This window comes from Takifugu rubripes, chromosome 2 (genome assembly GCF_901000725.2).
Source record: "Takifugu rubripes chromosome 2, fTakRub1.2, whole genome shotgun sequence".
NCBI lineage: Eukaryota > Metazoa > Chordata > Actinopteri > Tetraodontiformes > Tetraodontidae > Takifugu > Takifugu rubripes.
In genome coordinates, this window is record NC_042286.1 from 5,275,290 (window position 1) to 5,298,658 (window position 23,369).

The 23,369-nt window shown below is 39.9% G+C and overlaps 2 gene segments (V, D, J or C); both read left to right on the plus strand.

The window, feature by feature from the left end:
• The first annotated feature begins 165 nt into the window (after window positions 1–165).
• LOC115248839 (Ig lambda-1 chain C region-like) lies at window positions 166–2,744 on the plus strand. The segment is given in 3 exon segments: window positions 166–178; window positions 1,477–1,530; window positions 2,169–2,744. Coding segments are annotated over 3 exon segments (387 nt in total).
• A 13,993-nt stretch (window positions 2,745–16,737) lies between these two features.
• Window positions 16,738–19,301, plus strand: LOC115248840 (Ig lambda-1 chain C region-like). The segment is given in 3 exon segments: window positions 16,738–16,768; window positions 18,039–18,092; window positions 18,729–19,301. Coding segments are annotated over 3 exon segments (405 nt in total).
• The last annotated feature ends 4,068 nt before the right edge of the window (window positions 19,302–23,369 follow it).

Here is a 23,369-nt window from a genome sequence, read left to right on the forward strand (position 1 = left end):
TTTGTTTTATTACAGTATCATAACAAATTTGGCATGAATGAAGCAAAGTTCATCAAATCTGCACATAGAAGCAGCACTTGAGTAAATGTAATTACTGATTTAATGGTTAATTATTACTAATGATTTTGTATCAGTTGTAACTTGAAATATATCATTCATCTATTAATGGTTAAACTGAGTATTTGTGTATTTTTCATGGTTATTTTGAAGCTTTTAAACTGACTTGACTTGTGTTTAAATGAATCTGGTTTGTACTTGGTGACTCTGGTGTTGACTGAACCAGTTCTGCTGGTGACTCTTCATCGTCTGCAGCTGCAGCTGCTGTTTTCACTTCAGTCACACTGAGGGAGGTTTTTGTACGGCTCTAAATCACTGTGACCACACTCCTCCACTGTGAAGACTCTGACAGTAATAAACTGCTTCATCTTGAGTCTGAACTCCACTGATGGTCAAAGTGAAGTCGGTGCTGCTGCCACTGCCACTAAACCGAGCTGCTGTTCCTGAATAATTTATTATGTGTCTTACTAGCAGCTGTGGAGGCTGTCCAGGTTTCTGCTGATACCAGAACATACACTCACTACTTGATTGTCCATTATAACAGCTGCTGTAAACAGCAGGGTTTGTTTTACAGGTGAGAGCGACAGTGGATCCTGGAGTAGATGTGATCACTGCAGGCTGAGTCACAGTCACCTGACCGCTGCATCCTGCAGACAAAAACACATCATTTATCAGCAGAAAGAGAGGAGAGAAAAGACACAAGGACATCTTTGAGGTTGTGAGGGAACAAACCTGTAAAAGAGCAGCAGGTCAGCGTCCAGATGAGGATGGTGATGAGAGTCATGCTGCTTGTGCTTTCTGCTGTGTTGACTGACAGATCTGAGTCCTGCAGTGTTGAACTAACACCACTATAAACCTTCTCAGATCAGCTGATGATGCAAAGCCTCCTCTCTATGGAAATGATGTCTCTGCTCTCAACACACTGAAGGCACGAGCAGACAAAATCAACACAAACACAGCTTGGATTAAAAGCAACTTTCTTCTTCATGGAACTGAAGAAAAGATTTGACAAATACAGCTGAGCATCAACAACAGATGCTGATGTGAGAATGTTTGCATTTTTAAACTGGATTCAGCAGTTTTAGCTTTAAAAAGACAATTTCTTGGCCACTTTTGGAGCTGACTTTGTAAAATGTTATTCATTTGAAATAACTTGAAATTGCATTTTTTAAAGCATAAATTAAAATGTAGAATGAGAATATTGTAACTGATCCACATCAGTTTTGATCATGTAAAGAGACTGATGTGTAAAAGTGATCAAATCATTCAAATTCAAAGAGAAATTTCAGTTTAAATCTATTGAAAATGTTGGTGCATTAAATCAACTGGTAATAATCCATTTTTGAGAGAAAAAGATGTGAATTTTCAGTGGGTAGCTGCTTGTTGACAGTGAGGAGGTTTTTGTACGACCACTTGATGAGTTTGTATCACTGTGGTTCACGTTTGGTGGAGGAACCAAACTCATCGTATTCTGTAAGTAAATTTATCTTTACTGTTCAAAACATGTCAACAGTTTTTAATTTTACCAAAGACAAAGAACGTTATTTTAAAGTCATCATATTTTTATAGATTTTGTTTGTTTGTAGGATTGTTAAGTTTGTGTTGCAAAACCTGAATCAGCGAATTTGAAAAGTCTGTTTATATTTCAGTAAAATTAACAGGAGACTGTTAATGTTGATTCTTGGAGAATTTCATGTGTGATTAATAATCGTAAACTTTATTAGTTGTTAATGTTTGAGAAAGCGTGTCCAAGATTTACTTTCATGATTTTAATGTGTAAAATATTTCACAGTTTCACTGATTTTATTATCTTTAATGATCTAAAATCTGAATACGATGTAATTCGATAAATGTAAAATGTGCAGAGATTTTAGTTTGAGTCGATCGTTTGTTCGTTTAAAGCTGAGAAAGGGAAGTGAAACAGACAGATGTCAAAGTCTGTAACTGAACACACATTTATTTCAAGCCAGTCACTAAAGACGTGAATTATTTACTGCTTTAACTCAATATTAAACAGAGCAAACACTGATTAAGGACGTATGATTGAAGTGTAGCTGTAAATATGTCAGATGCAGTCAGAGTTGACGTGCGTGTCTCTGCTCTCCCTCCAGCCGGCACCATGACCAGACCCTCCGTCTCTCTGCTCTCCCCCTCCTCTGAGCAGCTCCCTGGGGGCTCGGCCACGCTGGCCTGCCTGCTGACCAAGTACTCTCCTCAGGGAGCCCAGGTGAGCTGGGAGGTGGACGGTACGGAGGTGACAGAGGGCGTCCTGACCACCTCAGAGGAGGAGAAGAGCGGAAGCTACAGCAGCGTCAGCACCCTGACCCTGAGCAAGGAGAGCTGGATGAAAGGAGAGAATTACTCCTGCAAGGTCAACCATCATGGCCACGTTCAGAGCCCGTCCATCCTCAGGAGCCAGTGTAAAGGCTAGAGGGGCTGGATGAAGCCCAGCACAGGAGCTGTGTGTGTGGGGAGAGCAGGAGGAACACGGCTGCTGCTCTGAGCAAGATGACTTTAAATGTTTGTAGTTTGTGTGTCAGAGAACAACACGGCTGTCACGTCTGACACAATCACGTGTGTAGCTCAGCAGCTAGATGTGAGAGCGCTAAATCATTGTCATGTTGCTCCTGTTGATGATGATGATGATGATGATGATGTTGCTATTAAAGCTTGAAGTGATGAAGAAATTTCTGCTTGGTTGTTTATCTTCACTGATACTATTTTAAAATAAAGCATCACAATCTGGTCATCAACCATCTTTACTCCACATTTGTCTTTAGTTTTTGTCGGTTTTCAACAGAAAGTGTGGAAAAACTCAAACAATCATAGTTGAAGAAGAGGTGAAATATCACAGTGTCAAAATATAATAAAATATGTTCGAAGAGATGGTTACAGCTCGTTGTAGATTGATTTATATTCATGAATATGAACATGAATGTGTTTCATGGCTGATAGGAGTTTATTCCTTTATGTTCTCTGCATTATTTATTATATAACAGTATCATAACAAATTTGGCATGAATGAAGCAAAGTTCATCAAATCTGCACATAGAAGCAGCACTTGCGTAAATGCAATTACTGATTTAATGGTTAATTATTACTAATGATTTTGCATCAGTTGTAATTTGTAATATATCATTCATCTATTAATGGTTAAACTAAGTATTTGTGTATTTTTCATGGTTATTTTAAAGCTTTTAAATTTGATTTGACTTGTGTTTAAATGAATCTGGTTTGTACTTGGTGACTCTGGTGTTGACTGAACCAGTTCTGCTGGTGACTCTTCATCGTCTGCAGCTGCAGCTGCTGTTTTCACTTCAGTCACACTGAGGGAGGTTTTTGTACGGCTCTAAATCACTGTGTGAATGCTCCACCATGGTTCCCCAGACAGTAATAATCTCCAGCATCTTCAGCCTGAACACCAGTGATGGTTAGAGTGTACTGAGAACCAGATCTGCTGCCACTGAATCGAGACGGCGTTCCTGTGTTGAGACTTGATACAGTATATATCAGAAGTTTAGGAGCCTGTCCAGGTTTCTGAAGGTACCAGCTGAGATCATCGCCAATATTTGAGCTTCCTGTGGCGCTGATGGTCACAGACGCTCCAACACTAACAGACTTGAATTTATCAGCCTGAGTCAGAAAGTTGTTGGCAGAAGATTCTGAAATGACAAACAACAAATGTTAAAAAGAGCAGTTGAAAAGAGCCTGGAGGAGCAGTTATGATGTAAAAATGAAACGATTTCAGCCTCCTTGGAAAGAAGAAGAGGATGAAATCAAACAATGTTGAAAAGTCTCACCCTGACTCAGAAAGATGACAGTCAGAATTATTGACAACATGGTGATGCTGAAGTTTTCAGTGTGAGAGCGTGAAAAGAGTTCAGACTCTCTGTGACATCAGAACTTTAAACTCTGAGGAGCAACCATGCAGAAAAACATGCAAATGTTCTGCAGAAGACAGAAACTCACCTGTTCTAGTGAAACACAGACACGCATGAGGAGGAGTCACACTTTTTCCACTGAGAGTTGAATAAAAGCTTTTATTAAGTTAATTTTCTGACCTCTGTTGTTTAATTTTTTACTTTCTGTCATTAGTTATTTCTCATTAACAAGTTTATATTCTGACCTGCTGTCAGAGACACAAACATGGAGATTTAATGACTCCACTGCATTAATGTCATTAACATGAACACAGGTACAGACCTAAAGTATCTACTTGAACGTTTTTCTAATTATTTTACCACAGATTGGCCATTTTTCATGTGCACATTAATAATCTGGTCAAAAAGCTGAAGGTTTATTTGTTTATTCTTTTGTATCCCCATTAGCTGTTACTTCTGCAACAGCTTCTCGTCCTGGAGTCCACATTTTTTAAAAATCACATGAATCCATTTTACAATAATATTTACATCATTACATAAATGATAATAAATTCACTAATTTGATTCAGACAGGACCCGTAAGCAGCCAAACAGCTGACGGTGTTAACAGAATACTTTAATTCACTCAGATAGCTGCACCACGTGGTGAAAAGTCACGTGAAGTGCAGATCGTTCCTCCCAATGAGGGGCGCGTGGTGACCCAGGAAGAGACGTGAGGAAAACGGGGAAAGTTACTTGAAGGGACGGAACCAGGAAGACACCGCTGACCCACGTTTAGCACAAAGCCGATGAAAACGAGCAGGCGCTGATCGGGAGGCAGCGGCTTTTGAAGGGTGCTGATTGGTAACCAGCTGCAGGTGTGACGGTCACCAGCGAGAGGTGCCCAGGTGAACCCACCACGCCCCCTAGTGACAGAACCAGGAAAACAAGACAAACAAAAGGCATCAACACACAGGCCATTTCCCTCTCCACACACTCACGCACCCAAACATCACACCTGCCAACAATCACATTTCCAACATGTCAACAACTCCAATAAGATAAACAAACTTCATAAAAGGCTCTATGAAATAATCTCTTTTTTTCATGCATTAGTTCTTGGTCTAGGAATCATAACTTGGGCCCTCTTCACCTCTCTTGTTTCATGTCTCTTTTGGGAAAAAGTTATTCTTGAGTGAAGGAAAGTCAGATGTTTTGAAACACAGACATTGCTAAATAAAGTTAGAAGACTTTGTTTTGATCATTCTTCCACTTTAAGCCAGGTGAGATCAGCATGCATTTGGTCTGTTTCTCCTCCTTGAACACCGGAGAGCAAGACGCGCTGCTCCACTCTGCACCTACTGCAGCTTCTGCAGCTCTTTATGAGCTGCACTCGACCAGATAGACGAGCAGAAATGGAGATGAGAGAGCACCAAAGCTTGAATAACCTGCTAGGTGGTATTAGATGTAAGAAAGGAGGAACATCTTCTCATCATGGATATATTCCTTCCCATTTTTCCAACAATTTTACTTATATGTTTTTGCCATGATTATTTATTGTGAAGGTTAACCCCAAGGAATTTAACCTCATTGACTTGGTCAACACAGCTGCCAGTTATGGAGATGCACAATTTAAAGTCTTGCCTGAGAGTAAAACTTGATCCAAAAAAAAAAAAACATTTGTTCTTTGATACATTTAAACTTAAATTATTAATGGCTATCCAATCTGCAATAAGTGCAATTTCATTTTGAAGAACATTTAACTCCACACTGCTTGATGACATATAAACAGCTGAATCATCTTCAAACAGCCAAGCTGGCTTCTCTCCAAGCAAATGGCCTCAGTGGTAAAAATAGAGTAGAGCAGTGGACCGAAGCAACTCCCCTGGGGAACACCACATCGTACTGTCTTTACATTAGAAAAACTGCCATTAAAGAGAAGCATTCGGGATCTCTTAGATACTTGGGTCCTCCTCCAATTAAGAGTCAAAATATGAGAGCCACATGCCTCTAATTTCATTCAGAGCATTTTCTGATCAATCAAATTAAAAGCAGCACTAAAATCACGAAGCACAGCACCTACTATCATTTTCCTGTCAGGATCACTCCACCACTGATCAGTCATCTGCATTAAAGCTGCACAGGTGGAGTGACCCTTCTTGTAAGCATGCTGAAATTCATTAAGTTCATTAATTGACAAATAGAGGGAGATTTGGTTAAACACAACTCGCCCCATCAGTCTACTCAGAACAGGAAGGATGCTAATAGGAAGGCTATTAGCACCTCTGAACGGCTGCTTCCTGTTTTTAAGTAAAGGAATAAGTTTAGCAGCTTTCCACGCTTTAGGGCATATAGGAAGCTCAGATTTAAGATATGACCTATAGGTGAGGCAATAATGCTGGAGACCATCCTCAAATGTTTCCAGTTTATCTCGTTCTGAGGGGTTTTCATTGTTTAAACTTGCAAGAACTTTCTCTACCTTTCCTAAAGATTCATACAAATGTGTTCCTCAGCTTTTTATAAGTGACATCGCAGATGATTCACTGCTGTCCATCTCATCCATGCGCATTTGCCCACTCCCGTGTGTTTTTATGAGACGAGAAGTTTGACACCACTTGACGTGGCAGCAGGCAGATTTGACAGCCGGCATGTGCGGAAAAATCCGCGTATTATTCGTTCACTCGAAAGCATTTTTAACTTTAATACAGTCAAAAACGATAGCTTTCATCACATTTAGCTTACTAATTTTTTATAAACAAACATAACTCTAACGATCACTTGCATATGAACGTAAACGTCTCAGGCCCAGACAGCTGACATCTCCCCCTCCTTCCGCCTCTCAGTGCAGCCTCCACACCAGCGTGAGCGAGACACACACCTTTATTTCTGCAGATTCGGGCTAATTTTTTAAGTTATGAAACTGATCAGCGAACATCTGATTGACCACATGGTTCTGTGGTGGTGAAATAGTTTTTAGGTCGACGTGAAGAGGGACTAAATAACACGAAGAGACCAAATATACACTGCGCAATGCTGGAGAAGTTCCCATAACACAGAACCTGGTGTTGTCACATCTTTTGTCACTTTAAGTGAGCCATTATTTAAAGTTATAAAGGGTACATTTTATTTCTTATGATCCTAAAGGCAGTTCATTTACCGATGAGAGATCGCTACGGGAGAGAAATTAATACACAAAGCCGTTACGCAAGAAGTGAGCCAGAGTAGGAGAAAAAAATAGACTATATCTGTGTTCTATATCATCTGTTCTGATGCTCCTTAGTTTGTCTGAGTGCAGAGCAGACTGTTCACTGACTAACGCTGTCTCATAAAAACACACGGGAGTGCGCAAATGCGCATGGATGAGATGGACAGCAGCGAATCATCTGCGATGTCACTTATAAAAAGCTGAGGAACACATTTGTATGAATCTTTACGAAAGTTCAAAGATCACGCATCTTTCGCCAGACGAAAAATCTAACACAGATAAAACCGTTGTTATCCATTTATCCAATTTTGCATTAGAGCAAGAAAAATCGGAGAAGGAGTCGTTATCCGTGTTTTCATTTCTATCTTAGAGACGAATATTGAAAAATTGCACGGAGTGCGGAACATCCAGCGAGATAAGAACGGCACAATTTTGTGGCGAGCTGGGGTTGTAGATTGCGTAAGAACTCAGACATCTGTTAACTTTTACAACAGTTCCTGAGTCCCTGTCACTGCTCGATTTCAGGAATTACCACTTTAAACAGATACCGGAAGTTACACGAACGAAGGGACGTCTTCAATCACACACATAACCTCGCTTATGGTGTCGAGGTGCCAACAGTAATTAAAACAGTAATTAAATACATCAATAATTAGAACTTAATAAATATAACAGTAACATTGAAAGTTGCAAAAGATAACATTTATAATGAACAAAAACAGGGTTAACACCAACCTGAACCCACAGACACGCTGCCACAAAGCATGCTGGGAAATAACCACACTGACCCTCCCAAACATGCTACAATATCTTAACAAAGTATTTAATTTGTGTTTGTTCGTTTGTTTAATTGTAGTTGTAAATTGTAAGATTATTGTGAATTTTCTATAACATGGATGGACTGCATGGATTTCATAAGCAACACACTATTTTACAAGTGTAAAGATAAACACATATGTGTATATGTATATATATATATATATATATATATATACAGTATATATAGACACATCTTCATTTCAGATGTCAAAAAGTGTTTGTGTCTCCCAGTGTTGTCTTTTCCGTGGAAACCGGGTCAAAATGACTCTTTGACTGTTAAAGGTTGCCGACCCCTGATTAAGATGAATATGAACATGAATGTGTTTCAGGGCCGGTATCAATCAATCTTAATATAGCGTCTGTTACAATCAAAATTGTTTCTAGGTGCTTTACAGAATCCCAGGGCCTGACCCCCAACAAGCAACAGTGGCAACAACCCTTTAACAGGAAGAAACCTTGAGCAGGACCAGGCTCATGTAGGAGGACCCTCCTGCTGATGGCCATGAGGTATGAGTTCATTCCTTTATGTTCTCTGCATTATTTGTTCATATAATAAATATTCAGAATAAATGAAGCAAAGTTCATCAAATCTGCACATAGAAGCAGCACTTGAGTAAATGTAATTACTGATTTAATGGTTAATTATTACTAATAATTGTGTGTCTGTTATAAATTGTAATATATTATTCCTACATTAACGGTTTAAGTATTAAACTGATTTGATTTGTGTTTAAATGAATCTGGTTTGTACTTGGTGACTCTGGTGTTGACTGAACCAGTTCTGCTGGTGACTCTTCATCGTCTGCAGCTGCAGCTGCTGTTTTCACTTCAGTCACACTGAGGGAGGTTTTTGTACGGCTCTAAATCACTGTGTGAATGTATAGTCGTTATGGTAGCCCAGACAGTAATAAACTGCTTCATCTTCAGCCTGAACACCAGTGATGGTTAGAGTGTACTGAGAACCAGAGCTGCTGCCACTGAATCGAGACGGCGTTCCTGTGTTGAGACTTGATACATAATATATCAGAAGTTTAGGAGCCTGTCCAGGTTTCTGAAGGTACCAGCTGAGATAGCTGCCAATATTTGAGCTTCCTGTGGCGCTGATGGTCACAGACCCTCCAACACTAACAGACTTGAATTTATCAGCCTGAGTCAGAAAGTTGTTGGCAGAAGATTCTGAAATGACAAACAACAAATGTTAAAAAGAGCAGTTGAAAAGAGCCTGGAGGAGCAGTTATGATGTAAAAATGAAATGATTTCAGCCTCCTTGGAAAGAAGAAGAGGATGAAATCAAACAATGTTGAAAAGTCTCACCCTGACTCAGAAAGATGACAGTCAGAATTATTGACAACATGGTGATGCTGAAGTTTTCAGTGTGAGAGCGTGAAAAGAGTTCAGACTCTCTGTGACATCAGAACTTTAAACTCTGAGGAGCAACCATGCAGAAAAACATGCAAATGTTCTGCAGAAGACAGAAACTCACCTGTTCTAGTGAAACACAGACACGCATGAGGAGACACTTTACATTTTATTCATTTTTCTTGTTTTTTTCTCCATTTCCAATTAAATTGTACCATTAAATTCTTAAATATATTTTCATCTGATCAAATATAAAACCTCAACAGTTAAATGTCTGACAGAAATCTTCTAAATGACATCAGAGTCTTTAATTATTTACCTCACAAACTGTATAAGAACATCTACATCTGTATTAATAATAAAAAAGAAATGTGTCAATATTAGTAATTAGTATTGTGGTTTTCTTGGTCCATGAAAATCAGATTCTCTTCTCTTAATGGATCTGCTCCTCCAGAACCTCACGTCTGCACTGCATTCTTCTGCAGAACATCTGCCTGCTCTCTCATTTCCTGAATGTTTCCGCCTGTATTTCCAGTCTCCTTGTGAACTGTTGTGGCTGCCTGAGGTTTGAGGTGCTTCTACCACGTAAAGATGCTTCCCTCTTGTGTTCCCAGACTGAGACTGCACTGCCTGTTTATCTTGACATGGGAGGTGGATTCTTCAGCAGTTTGGTGTTATTGTTTCTGTGAATGACTTAAACTGTCCCAGAAGCTCCCCAGACTCCCCAGTAATTCAGTGATCTCGATAAAAGCTCTTCAGCTCCAGGTTTAATCAGAATAATTTACATTATTTCAGGCTTATACGCATGTTTAGGGCCCTGAACACATTCAGCAGACCATCTGGCACCGTGTCCCTGTTCTGATGGCATCAAACACAGCAGCAGTGAAAGACTGTGTTCCATCTGGGAAGGAAACATCGTGGTGGCAGAGGTGTGGATTCAGGTGTGGCGTGCTCAAGGGCAGAGGGCAGAGGTGTGACTCAGGTCAGGAAACAGGACATTTGGTTGCAGGAACCAAGACACCGATGTGGCCGTTTCCACTGCTCAATACTGGACCGCAGCACAGTCCAAAACCAGCTGGAAAAACCCCAGTCAGAAGACACAAACGCAACAGGGAAATGTCTCCAGTTTCTCCACAGACAAAAATCAGACGATTCTCACTGTAAAATTGCAAATTAAAGGAAAAACCGACAAAATGTGAGAGAGAAAAACAGATAAAACATGTTGCAAATAATGCAGCAAAAACAATGAGAAACAGAAACCTTTTAAAAATTAGACTGTTCAATAAAGGTCCAGTGTCTATTTTCTATTATACATCATCAGAAATCAAATAAAACACATAAAAACATGCTTCTGATAGTGTATGAACACCACAGCATTCTAGGTCACTTAGCAGTAAAACTGCTTTTCCTAAATGTTGATGAAGATCCCTCCTGATGGGACCTGCAGGTGCCCTGGCTGGACGTGACTGGAAAAAGTAAATCAGTTTTGTCCGCTGACAGCCACCGTAGGTTCTGACACTGGACAGGTTGTTTCATTCTTGCAATCTGAATCTCCACCAAGGAAAAAAATAATAATTGCAAGTTGGGGGCAGTTTTTAAGATGCATAAATGCTGTTTGAGGAGGATTTTATGGTTATTTCAGAGGAGCTTGTGATACAGTATGAGACTGTATCATGTGCGTATAAATGAGATGAGCAGTTATGCATTGAAAATATAATATTTTTACAAATTGTGAAGAGGACAAAAACCAAAACCAGTGTTGTTGAACATTTCAAGGATGAATGAGTGATCTACTGAGTGAAAAGCCTGAGAGAGGTTCATGAATATGGAGGTAAAATAACTTCTCTCATCCAGGATAGTTAGAATATTATTGATGATCAAACTGGTGGTGGTGAGAAAACTGTGATGTGGCCTAAAACCAGAGTGATACGGATTTAAAATGGAACAAGTTTGAGTTGATGCTGATTAGATGTTCTCTGCATTATTTGTTAAATAACAGTATCATAAATATTCAGAATAAATGAAGCAAAGTTCATCAAATCTGCACATAGAAGCAGCACTTGAGTAAATGTAATTACTGATTTAATGGTTAATTTAGATTAGATTAGATTCAACTTTATTGTTATTGCACATGTAAAGGTAGAGAGCAACAAAATGCAGTTTAGCATCTAACCAGAAGTGCAAAAGAAGCAGCAAGTGAGGATAATAACTTAATAAATACAGTATGGCGGTTATTTTACAATCGTTTACCGGGTTGTGCTATAAACATATTTTACAGATGGTGTTTACATTAAATGCCTTGGACTATAAGTGCAGGAGCTATTTAGCTATTTACATAAGATAGAGGAGATGTGCAAATTATAAGTTACGTGTATACAGATACAGATGATAAAGTGCATGAGTGCGCAGGACAGGTTTAAACAGTAGCTACATTGGTTACTAAGCTAGTGAGTTGTTGTGTAAACTGCTGTAGTGTAGTGAGGTGTGGAGTGTGTAAGGGTCAGCAGGAGTTCAACAGGGACACCGCTCTGGGGAAGAAGCTGTTCCTCAGTCTACTGGTCCGAGTCCTGAGGGTTCTGTAGCGCCTCCCAGAGGGCAGGAGGGAAAATAGTCTGTGGGCAGGGTGGGAGGAGTCCTTGAGTATGCTGCGTGCTCGATGCAGGCAGCGCTTCCTCTGGACATCTCCGATGGCAGGGAGTGTAGTCCTTGTGATGTGTTGGGCAGTTTTCACCACCCTCTGCAAGGCCTTGTGCTCAGCGATAGTGCAGCTTCCATACCAGACTGACATGCAGTTGGTCAGGATGCTTTCTATCGCACAGCGATAATTATTACTAATAATCTTGTGTCTGTTATAAACTGTAATATATTATTCCTACATTAACGGTTTAAGTATTAAACTGACTTGACTTGTGTTTAAATGAATCTGGTTTGTACTTGGTGACTCTGGTGTTGACTGAACCAGTTCTGCTGGTGACTCTTCATCGTCTGCAGCTGCAGCTGCTGTTTTCACTTCAGTCACACTGAGGGAGGTTTTTGTACGGCTCTAAATCACTGTGTGAACGTTCCATCACCATGGTTCCCCAGACAGTAATAATCTCCAGCATCTTCAGCCTGAACACCAGTGATGGTTAGAGTGTACTGAGAACCAGATCTGCTTCCACTGAATCGAGACGGCGTTCCTGTGTAGAGACTTGATGCATAATATATCAGAAGTTTAGGAGCCTGTCCAGGTTTCTGAAGGTACCAGCTGAGATAGCTGCCAATATTTGAGCTTCCTGTGGCGCTGATGGTCACAGACCCTCCAACACTAACAGACTTGAATTTATCAGCCTGAGTCAGAAAGTTGTTGGCAGAAGATTCTGAAATGACAAACAACAAATGTTAAAAAGAGCAGTTGAAAAGAGCCTGGAGGAGCAGTTATGATGTAAAAATGAAATGATTTCAGCCTCCTTGGAAAGAAGAAGAGGATGAAATCAAACAATGTTGAAAAGTCTCACCCTGACTCAGAAAGATGACAGTCAGAATTATTGACAACATGGTGATGCTGAAGTTTTCAGTGTGAGAGCGTGAAAAGAGTTCAGACTCTCTGTGACATCAGAACTTTAAACTCTGAGGAGCAACCATGCAGAAAAACATGCAAATGTTCTGCAGAAGACAGAAACTCACCTGTTCTAGTGAAACACAGACACGCATGAGGAGGAGTCACATTTTTTCCACTGAGAGTTGAATAAAAGCTTTTATTAAGTTAATTTTTTGACTACTGTTGCTTTAATTTTCTACTTTCTGTCATTAATTATTTCTCATTAACGAGTTTATATTCTGACTTGCTGTCAGAGACACAAACATGGAGATTTAATGACTCCACAGCATTAATGTCATTAACCTGAACACAAATGCAGGAGCAGCAGAAATTTAGATGAAACAAATGTAATTCCTAAGTTTAGACATTTTTGAGACATTATTCCCTTAATGATGTTTGTTTGTGTCATTTTTACGAGAATGACACCTGCAGACCTCTCAAATGAATGGTTTGTTCACAAAAGTGGAGGGAAGTTAGAGTCCATGTCCATATAGGTCACAATTGTTCTAATTCAACTGTTATGTTGTTTGTATGTTTGTTCATCACTGTTTGGGGGTTTGGTGGACCTCATGTGTTCTGGGGTTAAAGTCAACAAGATCACAATTTTTTCCTTAAAAATACTTTGACTTTATTCCAATTATAGGGAAAATAACAACTAAAGATGCCTTTGGCCATCATTAGAGCTTATTTATTAATTAAATTCCTCATTTTATTGTTTTATTTCCTATTAAAATGAATGTCAGCTAGAATAAATAATTAACTGAATCAGTTTTGTTTTGCTAAAAAAAGAAAAGGTTAGAGACAAGGGTTAATTAATCCAAGATTTCCATTTGCAAAATGTATAATGTATTAAAACAATATATATGCATATGAATGGTGCTTTATGGTGCTTTAGTGGGAGATGCATGACTGTTGCTATGGCATCACCGGTGCTGCGTTGACACACATGAGGAGTCACACTTTTCCCACTGAGAGTTGAATAAAACCTTTTATGAAGTTAATTTTCTGACTACTGTTGCTTTAATTTTCTACTTTCTTTTATTAAATATTTCTCATTAACGAGTTTATATTCTGACCTGGGGAAAAGTTATTCTTGAGTGAAGGAAAGTCAGTTGTTTTGAAACACAGACATTGCTAAATAAAGTTAGAAGACTTTGTTTTGATCAGTCTTCCACTTTAAGCCAGGTGAGATCAGCATGCATTTGGTCTGTTTCTCCTCCTTGAACACCGGAGAGCAAGACGCGCTGCTCCACTCTGCACCTACTGCAGCTTCTGCAGCTCTTTATGAGCTGCACTCGACCAGATAGACGAGCAGAAATGGAGATGAGAGAGCACCAAAGCTTGAATAACCTGCTCGGTGGTATTAGATGGAAGAAAGGAGGAACATCTTCTCATCATGGATATATTCCTTCCCATTTTTCCTACAATTTTACTTATATGTTTTTGCCATGATTATTTATTGTGAAGGTTAACCCCAAGGAATTTAACCTCATTGACTTGGTCAACACAACCGCCAGTTATGGAGATGCACAATTTAAAATCTTGCCTGAGTAAAACTTGATCCAAAAACAACACATTTGTTCTTTGATACATTTAAACTTAAATTATTAATGGCTATCCAATCTGCAATAAGTGCAATTTCATTTTGAAGAGCATTTAACTCCACACTGCTTGATGACATATAAACAGCTGAATCATCTTCAAACAGCCAAGCTGGCTTCTCTCCAAGCAAATGGCCTCAGTGGTAAAAATAGAGTAGAGCAGTGGACCGAAGCAACTCCCCTGGGGAACACCACATCGTACTGTCTTTACATTAGAAAAACTGCCATTGAAGAGAAGCATTCGGGATCTCTTAGATACTTGGGTCCTCCTCCAATTAAGAGTCAAAATATTAGCGCCACATGCCTCTAATTTCATTCAGAGCATTTTCTGATCAATCAAATCAAAAGCAGCACTAAAATCACGAAGCACAGCACCTACTATCATTTTCCTGTCAGGATCACTCCACCACTGATCAGTCATCTGCATTAAAGCTGCACAGGTGGAGTGACCCTTCTTGTAAGCATGCTGAAATTCATTAAGTTCATTAATTGTCAAATAGAGGGAGATTTGGTTAAACACAACTCGCCCCATCAGTCTACTCAGAACAGGAAGGATGCTAATAGGAAGGCTATTAGCACCTCTGAACGGCTGCTTCCTGTTTTTAGGTAAAGGAATAAGTTTAGCAGCTTTCCACGCTTTAGGGCATATAGGAAGCTCAGATTTAAGATATGACCTATAGGTGAGGCAATAATGCTGGAGACCATCCTCAAATGTTTCCAGTTTATCTCGTTCTGAGGGGCTTTCATTGTTTAAACTTGCAAGAAGTTTCTCCACCTCATTCACTTGAATTGATTGGAAATCAAATACACAATCTTTATTTTTCACAAGGTAGCCTTTGATTAATTGGTTTGAAATATTTGTGTTTGATTCTGAGTTTTTCATGTGTTTTTTAAGTTTCTCAGTTTCCCCAATAAAATATTTCTTGGGGTTTTGTCTTAAATGTGCCATCTAACTCAAGAAAAGAGGGTGTGTTTTCTCCAGCTCGACCCATTATGTCATTTCTTGTTTATTAGACTTTTTCCATCATGATTCAGTTCATTTATTTTGATAATACCTTCTTTTCTTTTCCTGATCCTTTTGTCTCTTGGTTTCTAAGAGAACAGTATTCCTTCCAATCAGTCGTGTTTCAGATTTAATAACCAACATGTTCATTTTATCCCCATGAGTCATGATGGCTCTCAGGTCCTCATCAATCCAAGGTGCTTTCCTTTTTCTGTTAGGATGTGGAGGTCAGATTTGTTGCTGCTTTGTTCCCCTGCCCTGTTTTTGTGCTCGTTTCCCTCATCTGTGCAGGCTGGGTGTGGCAGGCAGATTTCTCCAACCCCTCCTCTGGAGTTTCTCCCCTGCTGCTCATCAGCTCATCAGGAGCAGCAGTATTTATCTCCAGCTCGTCCTCTCATGCTCTGCCAGTTTGTTGCTTAAATGCTGAGTGGTAATTGTGCACTGGCTCCTGTGCTTGTTCTTATTGATCTGAGCAAGTTGTTTGGTTTATTGTTTCTCTGCTCACCTCTTGTTCTTGCTTCCAGCCTCACCTGCCACGCTCAGCCTCTCTTCCTGGTCCAGCCTGCTCTCGTCTGGGCTGCACCTGCAAGTGTTTGTTGCAAATAAACCTTCGTTTGGAAAGGACTTTTCTGGTCGTGGTCTGCATTGTGGGTTCAGTGTCCCGTCGGGCTTCTGTCTTTACATTTTCTAACTGTAAATTTCCTAATGGGAGCATGTTTATCAGCTACCTCTAGAAACATTTCAGTAAATAGTTCCAGTGCTTTTCCCACATTTATTAAACATACTCTATTCCACTGTACCTTATCTATAACCACAAAATCAAAGATTGTGTTTGACCTGAACAATATTTTATGCAACACAACCAGTGGACGGTCCAGGTGGGCCACCAGGGCCGTGTCATCAGCATATTTAAAAAGACTCATTAGCTCCCTCCTGTAGGTGATGTCATTGCTATAGGCAGGAACAAATTGGAGGCTAAAACAACCCTGTGATCGCCCTCTGTTTAAAACCAGTTTACCAGTTTTACAACAGTTAAAGAGTCAGACTTGCATCGTCTACACCTCCTTGTGCCCTGTAGGCAAACTGGAGAGGATCCAGTTTATTAAACAGCACATGAGGCATTCAGTCACACAGCTCTCTCCATGCATTTGCATCTAACAGACTTTTCATTGAATTATCCATAATTATTAAAGTAAATGATGATTTTATGAGGTTAATGGCATATCATCAAAATAGCTACATGTTGAAAATAAATGTGTCAAGCTTTAGTTGTTAATCTGATCAGTGTTTGAGCCAGTTTGTGTGATTAAAGTAGTTGTCAGTGATTTTTCTGTCAGTTGTGTGTTCACTGGTCTGTGTCAGAGTCTCTTCCTCTTCAGCAGCTGCTGGAACATCTCAGTGTCTCTGCTCTCTGACTGAGGGAGTTTTTGTACAGCTCTAAATCACTGTGTGAACACTACTCCACTGTGATAACTCTGACAGTAATAAACTGCTTCATCTTGAGTCTGAACTCCACTGATGGTCAAAGTGAAGTCGGTGCTGCTGCCACTGCCACTAAACCGAGCTGCTGTTCCTGAATGATTTATTCTCACATTTCTTACTAGCAGCTGTGGAGGCTGTCCAGGTTTCTGCTGATACCAGAACATACACTCACTACTTGATTGTCCATCATAACAGCTGCTGTAAACAGCAGGATTTGTTTTACAGGTGAGAGCGACAGTGGATCCTGGAGTAGATGTGATCACTGCAGGCTGAGTCACAGTCACCTGACCGCTGCATCCTGCAGACAAAAACACATCATTTATCAGCAGAAAGAGAGGAGAGAAAAGACACAAGGACATCTTTGAGGTTGTGAGGGAACAAACCTGTAAAAGAGCAGCAGGTCAGCGTCCAGATGAGGATGGTGATGAGAGTCATGCTGCTTGTGCTTTCTGCTGTGTTGACTGACAGATCTGAGTCCTGCAGTGTTGAACTAACACCACTATAAACCTTCTCAGATCAGCTGATGATGCAAAGCCTCCTCTCTATGGAAATGATGTCTCTGCTCTCAACACACTGAAGGCACGAGCAGACAAAATCAACACAAACACAGCTTGGATTAAAAGCAACTTTCTTCTTCATGGAACTGAAGAAAAGATTTGACAAATACAGCTGAGCATCAACAACAGATGCTGATGTGAGAATGTTTGCATTTTTAAACTGGATTCTGCAGTTTTAGCTTGAAAAAGACAATTTCTTGGAAACTTTTGGAGCTGAATTTGTAAAATGTTATTTATTTTAAATAACTTGAAATTGAATTTTCTTAAAACATAAATTAAAATGTAGAATGAGAATATTGTAACTGATCCACATCAGTTTTGATCCTGTAAAGAGACTGATGTGTAAAAGTGATCAAATCGTTCAAATTCAAAGAGAAATTTCAGTTTAAATCTTCTGAAAATGTTGGTGCATTAAATCAACTGGTAATAATCCATTTTTGAGAGAAAAAGATGTGAATTTTCAGTGGGTAGCTGCTTGTTGACAGTGCAGGAGGTTTTTGTACGACCACTTGATGAGTTTGTATCACTGTGGTTCACGTTTGGTGGAGGAACCAAACTCATCGTATTCTGTAAGTAAATTAATCTTTACTGTTCATAACATGTCAACAGTTTTTAATTTTACCAAAGACAAAGAACATTATTTTAAAGTCATCATATTTTATAGATTTTGTTTGTTTGTAGGATTGTTAAGTTTGTGTTGTAAAACCTGAATCAGCGGATTTGAAAAGTCTGTTTATATTTCAGTAAAATTAACAAGAGACTGTTAATGTTGATTCTTGGAGAATTTCTTCTGTTAATAACAATCATAAACTTTATTAATTGTTAATGTTTGAGAAAGCGTGTCCAAGATCTACTTTCATGATTTTAACGTGTAAAATATTTCACAGTTTCACTGATTTTATTATCTTCAATGATCTAAAATCTGAATACGATGTAATTCGATAAATGTAAAATGTGCAGAGATTTTAGTTTGAGTCGATCGTTTGTTCGTTTAAAGCTGAGAAAGGGAAGTGAAACAGACAGATGTCAAAGTCTGTAACTGAACACACATTTATTTCAAGCCAGTCACTAAAGACGTGAATTATTTACTGCTTTAACTCAATATTAAACAGAGCAAACACTGATTAAGGACGTATGATGAAGTGTAGCAGTAAATATGTCAGATGCAGTCAGAGTTGACGTGCGTGTCTCTGCTCTCCCTCCAGCCGGCACCATGACCAGACCCTCCGTCTCTCTGCTCTCCCCCTCCTCTGAGCAGCTCCCTGGGGGCTCGGCCACGCTGGCCTGCCTGCTGACCAAGTACTCTCCTCAGGGAGCCCAGGTGAGCTGGGAGGTGGACGGTACGGAGGTGACAGAGGGCGTCCTGACCACCTCAGAGGAGGAGAAGAGCGGAAGCTACAGCAGCGTCAGCACCCTGACCCTGAGCAAGGAGAGCTGGATGAAAGGAGAGAATTACTCCTGCAAGGTCAACCATCATGGCCACGTTCAGAGCCCGTCCATCCTCAGGAGCCAGTGTAAAGGCTAGAGGGGCTGGATGAAGCCCAGCACAGGAGCTGTGTGTGTGGGGAGAGCAGGAGGAACACGGCTGCTGCTCTGAGCAAGATGACTTTAAATGTTTGTAGTTTGTGTGTCAGAGAACAACACGGCTGTCACGTCTGACACAATCACGTGTGTAGCTCAGCAGCTAGATGTGAGAGCGCTAAATCATTGTCATGTTGCTCCTGTTGGTGATGATGATGATGATGATGTTGCTATTAAAGCTTGAAGTGATGAAGACATTTCTGCTTGGTTGTTTATCTTCACTGATACTATTTTCAAATAAAGCATCACAATCTGGTCATCAACCATCTTTACTCCACATTTGTCTTTAGTTTTTGTCAGTTTTCAACAGAAAATGTGGAAAAACTCAAACAATCATAGTTGAAGAAGAGGAGTAATATCACAGTGTCAAAATATAATAAAACATGTTAGAAGAGATGGTTACAGCTCGTTGTAGATTGATTTATATTCATGAATATGAACATGAATGTGTTTCAGGGCTGATAGGAGTTTATTCCTTTATGATCTCTGCATTATTTATTATATAACAGTATCATAACAAATTTGGCATGAATGAAGCAAAGTTCATCAAATCTGCACATAGAAGCAGCACTTGCGTAAATGTAATTACTGATTTAATGGTTAATTATTACTAATGATTTTGTGTCAGTTATAAATTTTAAAATGGTCAGTTGTAACTTGTAATGTATCGTTCATCTATTAATGGTTAAACTGAGTATTTCTGTATTTTTCATGGTTATTTTAAAGCTTTTAAACTGATTTGACTTGTGTTTAAATGAATCTGGTTTGTACTTGGTGACTCTGGTGTTGACTGAACCAGTTCTGCTGGTGACTCTTCATCGTCTGCAGCTGCAGCTGCTGTTTTCACTTCAGTCACACTGAGGGAGGTTTTTGTACGGCTCTAAATCACTGTGTCAACACTCCGCTACCAAGGTAGCCCAGACAGTAATAATCTGCTTCATCTTCAGCCTGAACACCAGTGATGGTTAGAGTGTACTGAGAACCAGAGCTGCTGCCACTGAATCGAGACGGCGTTCCTGTGTCGAGACTTGATACATCATATATCAGAAGTTTAGGAGCCTGTCCAGGTTTCTGAAGGTACCAGCTGAGATCATCGTCAATATCTGAGCTTCCTGTGGCGCTGATGGTCACAGACCCTCCAACACTAACAGACTTGAATTTATCAGCCTGAATCAGAAAGTTGTTGGCAGAAGATTCTGAAATGACAAACAACAAATGTTAAAAAGAGCAGTTGAAAAGAGCCTGGAGGAGCAGTTATGATGTAAAAATGAAATGATTTCAGCCTCCTTGGAAAGAAGAAGAGGATTAAATCAAACAATGTTGAAAAGTCTCACCCTGACTCAGAAAGATGACAGTCAGAATTATTGACAACATGGTGATGCTGAAGTTTTCAGTGTGAGAGCGTGAAAAGAGTTCAGACTCTCTGTGACATCAGAACTTTAAACTCTGAGGAGCAACCATGCAGAAAAACATGCAAATGTTCTGCAGAAGACAGAAACTCACCTGTTCTAGTGAAACACAGACACACATGAGGAGGAGTCACACTTTTTCCACTGAGAGTTGAAGAAAACCTTTTATGAAGTTATTTTTTTTACTACTGTTGCTTTAAATTTCTACTTTCTTTCATTAATTGTGTCTCATTCATCAGTTTATATTCTGACCTGCTCTCAGAGACACAAACATGGAGATTTAATGACTCCAAGTTCAAAATCAAGGAGAACAATGCCAAAATTTTCAGAGGAAAGCAGACATTTGTAGTATGCAAAGCTTAACCAGGTTTTCAATCACAACCTGGACAACATTCGAATTTGTTTGGCCCATTTGTTATCAGGTGGTTGAACTGTGGATAGCAGCAGCTCTTTCATAACTTCATGTAAAATAGTAATAGAATTTAAAAAAACAAAAATAACAATGAATCCTCTGCTCCCACTTAAGTCTACCATGGAGTTCCACCAGGTTCAGTATTTGGTCCAATCTTATTTATCTCATACATGCTGCCTCTCATTAATATAATCAGGAAGCATTTGATAGATTTCCATTGCTCAGCTGATGACACCCAATGATTACTGGAGCCAGATCCAACTGATCAGCTCCTGAAACTCCAGACCTGCCTGGAAGACATCAAGGGTGGGATGAGCAGAAATTTCCTGCAGTTGAACCCAGATAAAAGTGAAGTTATCACACTAGGCCCAACACATCTGAGGACCTTATTCTCTTGTGATGTAGCCCTGCTGAGTGGCATTAACCTGCCTCCCAGTAGCATTATGAGGAATCTTGGTGTCTTGTTCAATCAGGATTTGTCTTTAGGTACCCACATTAATTATGTCTCAAGGACTGCCTTTTATCACCTACATAACATTGGTAAAATTAGGAACCTCTTGTGCCAAACTGTTGAAGAAAGATTCATCCATGCTGGATTATTGTAATTTACTTTTGTTAGGCTGCCTGAAGAAGTTGTTAAACTCTCTAGAGAATCCAGAATGCAGATGCTCAGGTGTTGACCAGAACCAGGAACCAGACCACCTTAGTTCCTTGGCTTCTCTACATTGGCTCCCTGTTAAATTTAGAGTAGATTTTAAAATCCTCCTCCTCCTCCTCAAATATAGTCCCTCATATTTAAATGATCTTATGAATTCATGTCATCCCACCAGTGCGCTGCACTGTAAAATCACAGGTTTACCTGTAGTTGCCATGGTTTCCAAATGGGACAGAGCCTTCAGCAACCAATCCCCATTTCTCTGGAACCAGCTCCCAGTCTGGTTCCGGGAGGCTGACACAGTATCTTTATTTAAAGACAGACTTAAAACCTTCCTTATTCAGAAAATTATCTATACATGTTACTTCTTCTTCACAGCCCATCTCTCGATGATTTGATGTGCATCTCTCTCACCCATCCAGACATCTTCTCATTATAGGCTTCCAAACTTTTGCATGATTTAGTTCTTGCCCCGCGTATGGGCTTGGGAAAACCAGGTCGTTGAGGATGTCTGGATATGTAACACACAGGAGACTCTCCTGATTGCCATCGATCTAACAAAGGAAGCAAACCTTTGTGGTTCTGCACCATAATCTGTACTTCCTCCAAATATCGTATCCTTTCCTGAGGACCAAGTCCTTCCCTGTAGGCCTTTGAGTCAGAAATGTGAATCACTGAAAACGATCTATAATTAGGGAGTCAATGAAACAGATCCAAGGATCGGGCAGACAGAATCGGGAAGAAAGCAAAGCAGTTTATGGGGGTGCAGACAAGAAACGCTGGTCAAAACCAGAAAGGGTCAGTTTCAGAAAATCAGTCCAAAAACGACTGTGGAGAAAGACACAGGTGTCCTGGCTTCTTCTGACTATCCTGAAGCAGACATTGACACAAAACAAAATGTCCATTTTTATATGATATATTATTGGGCAAGAAAACCAAATACATAACAGTGATTCTAAAGTTTTGACAGCTGGTGTATCTTCATTTTTATTGGCTGTCATGGAAACAAGAAACTCCTCAGATTTGTTTCTGAGCTCTGGAGCCTGGCTTCATCCACTGAGAACATGCACCAAATGGAGCCACACGTAAAACACCAGCCACTCGTCTCTGAGCCTGGGTTGAATCAGGGACCCAGTGGGATCATCAGTCTCTCTGAGAAAACGAGGGGCCCCAAAGTTGTAAATTTAACCATGACAACCATTTCACTGCGACTCTGGATGAGTTGATGATGAGCAGACATGTGAGCTGTGATCAGGGAAAACAGTGTTTTTTATTTATGATAGTGAATGAAGACGATAACAGCATTAATCATAGTACCACAAGTTTGGGACTAACGTTGACTTGATCACACTTTACAGTCTTTGACGATACTGTTCTGGTGAAGACTAAAACTCCCCACATGCTGCCCTGATACTCTGCCTACAAGCTTTTTAAAGCATCAGATGTGATGTAGATGAGTAATTCTCTTTACTTAGGCCATTTTCATCAGGCCTTGGAAACGGCAGTGATCAGACCTCTATAAAAAGTCTCATCTGGATGCTGCAGCAATTAGCAACAGGCCCATAACAACCCTTCCATTCCTGGGAAAGATGAGTGAAAGAGCTGTTATTCAAAAGATCCACTTCTTCATGCTTGAAAACATTCTTTTCAATATATTTCAGTCTGGATTTCCCCCAGACCACAGCACTGAGACTGCACCTCAGCTAATAGGAAATCACATCTGTAACTGTTTTTATGCAGATGAAACACAACTTTATATTTAAACTCATGATGTGGCTACAGTCCCTTA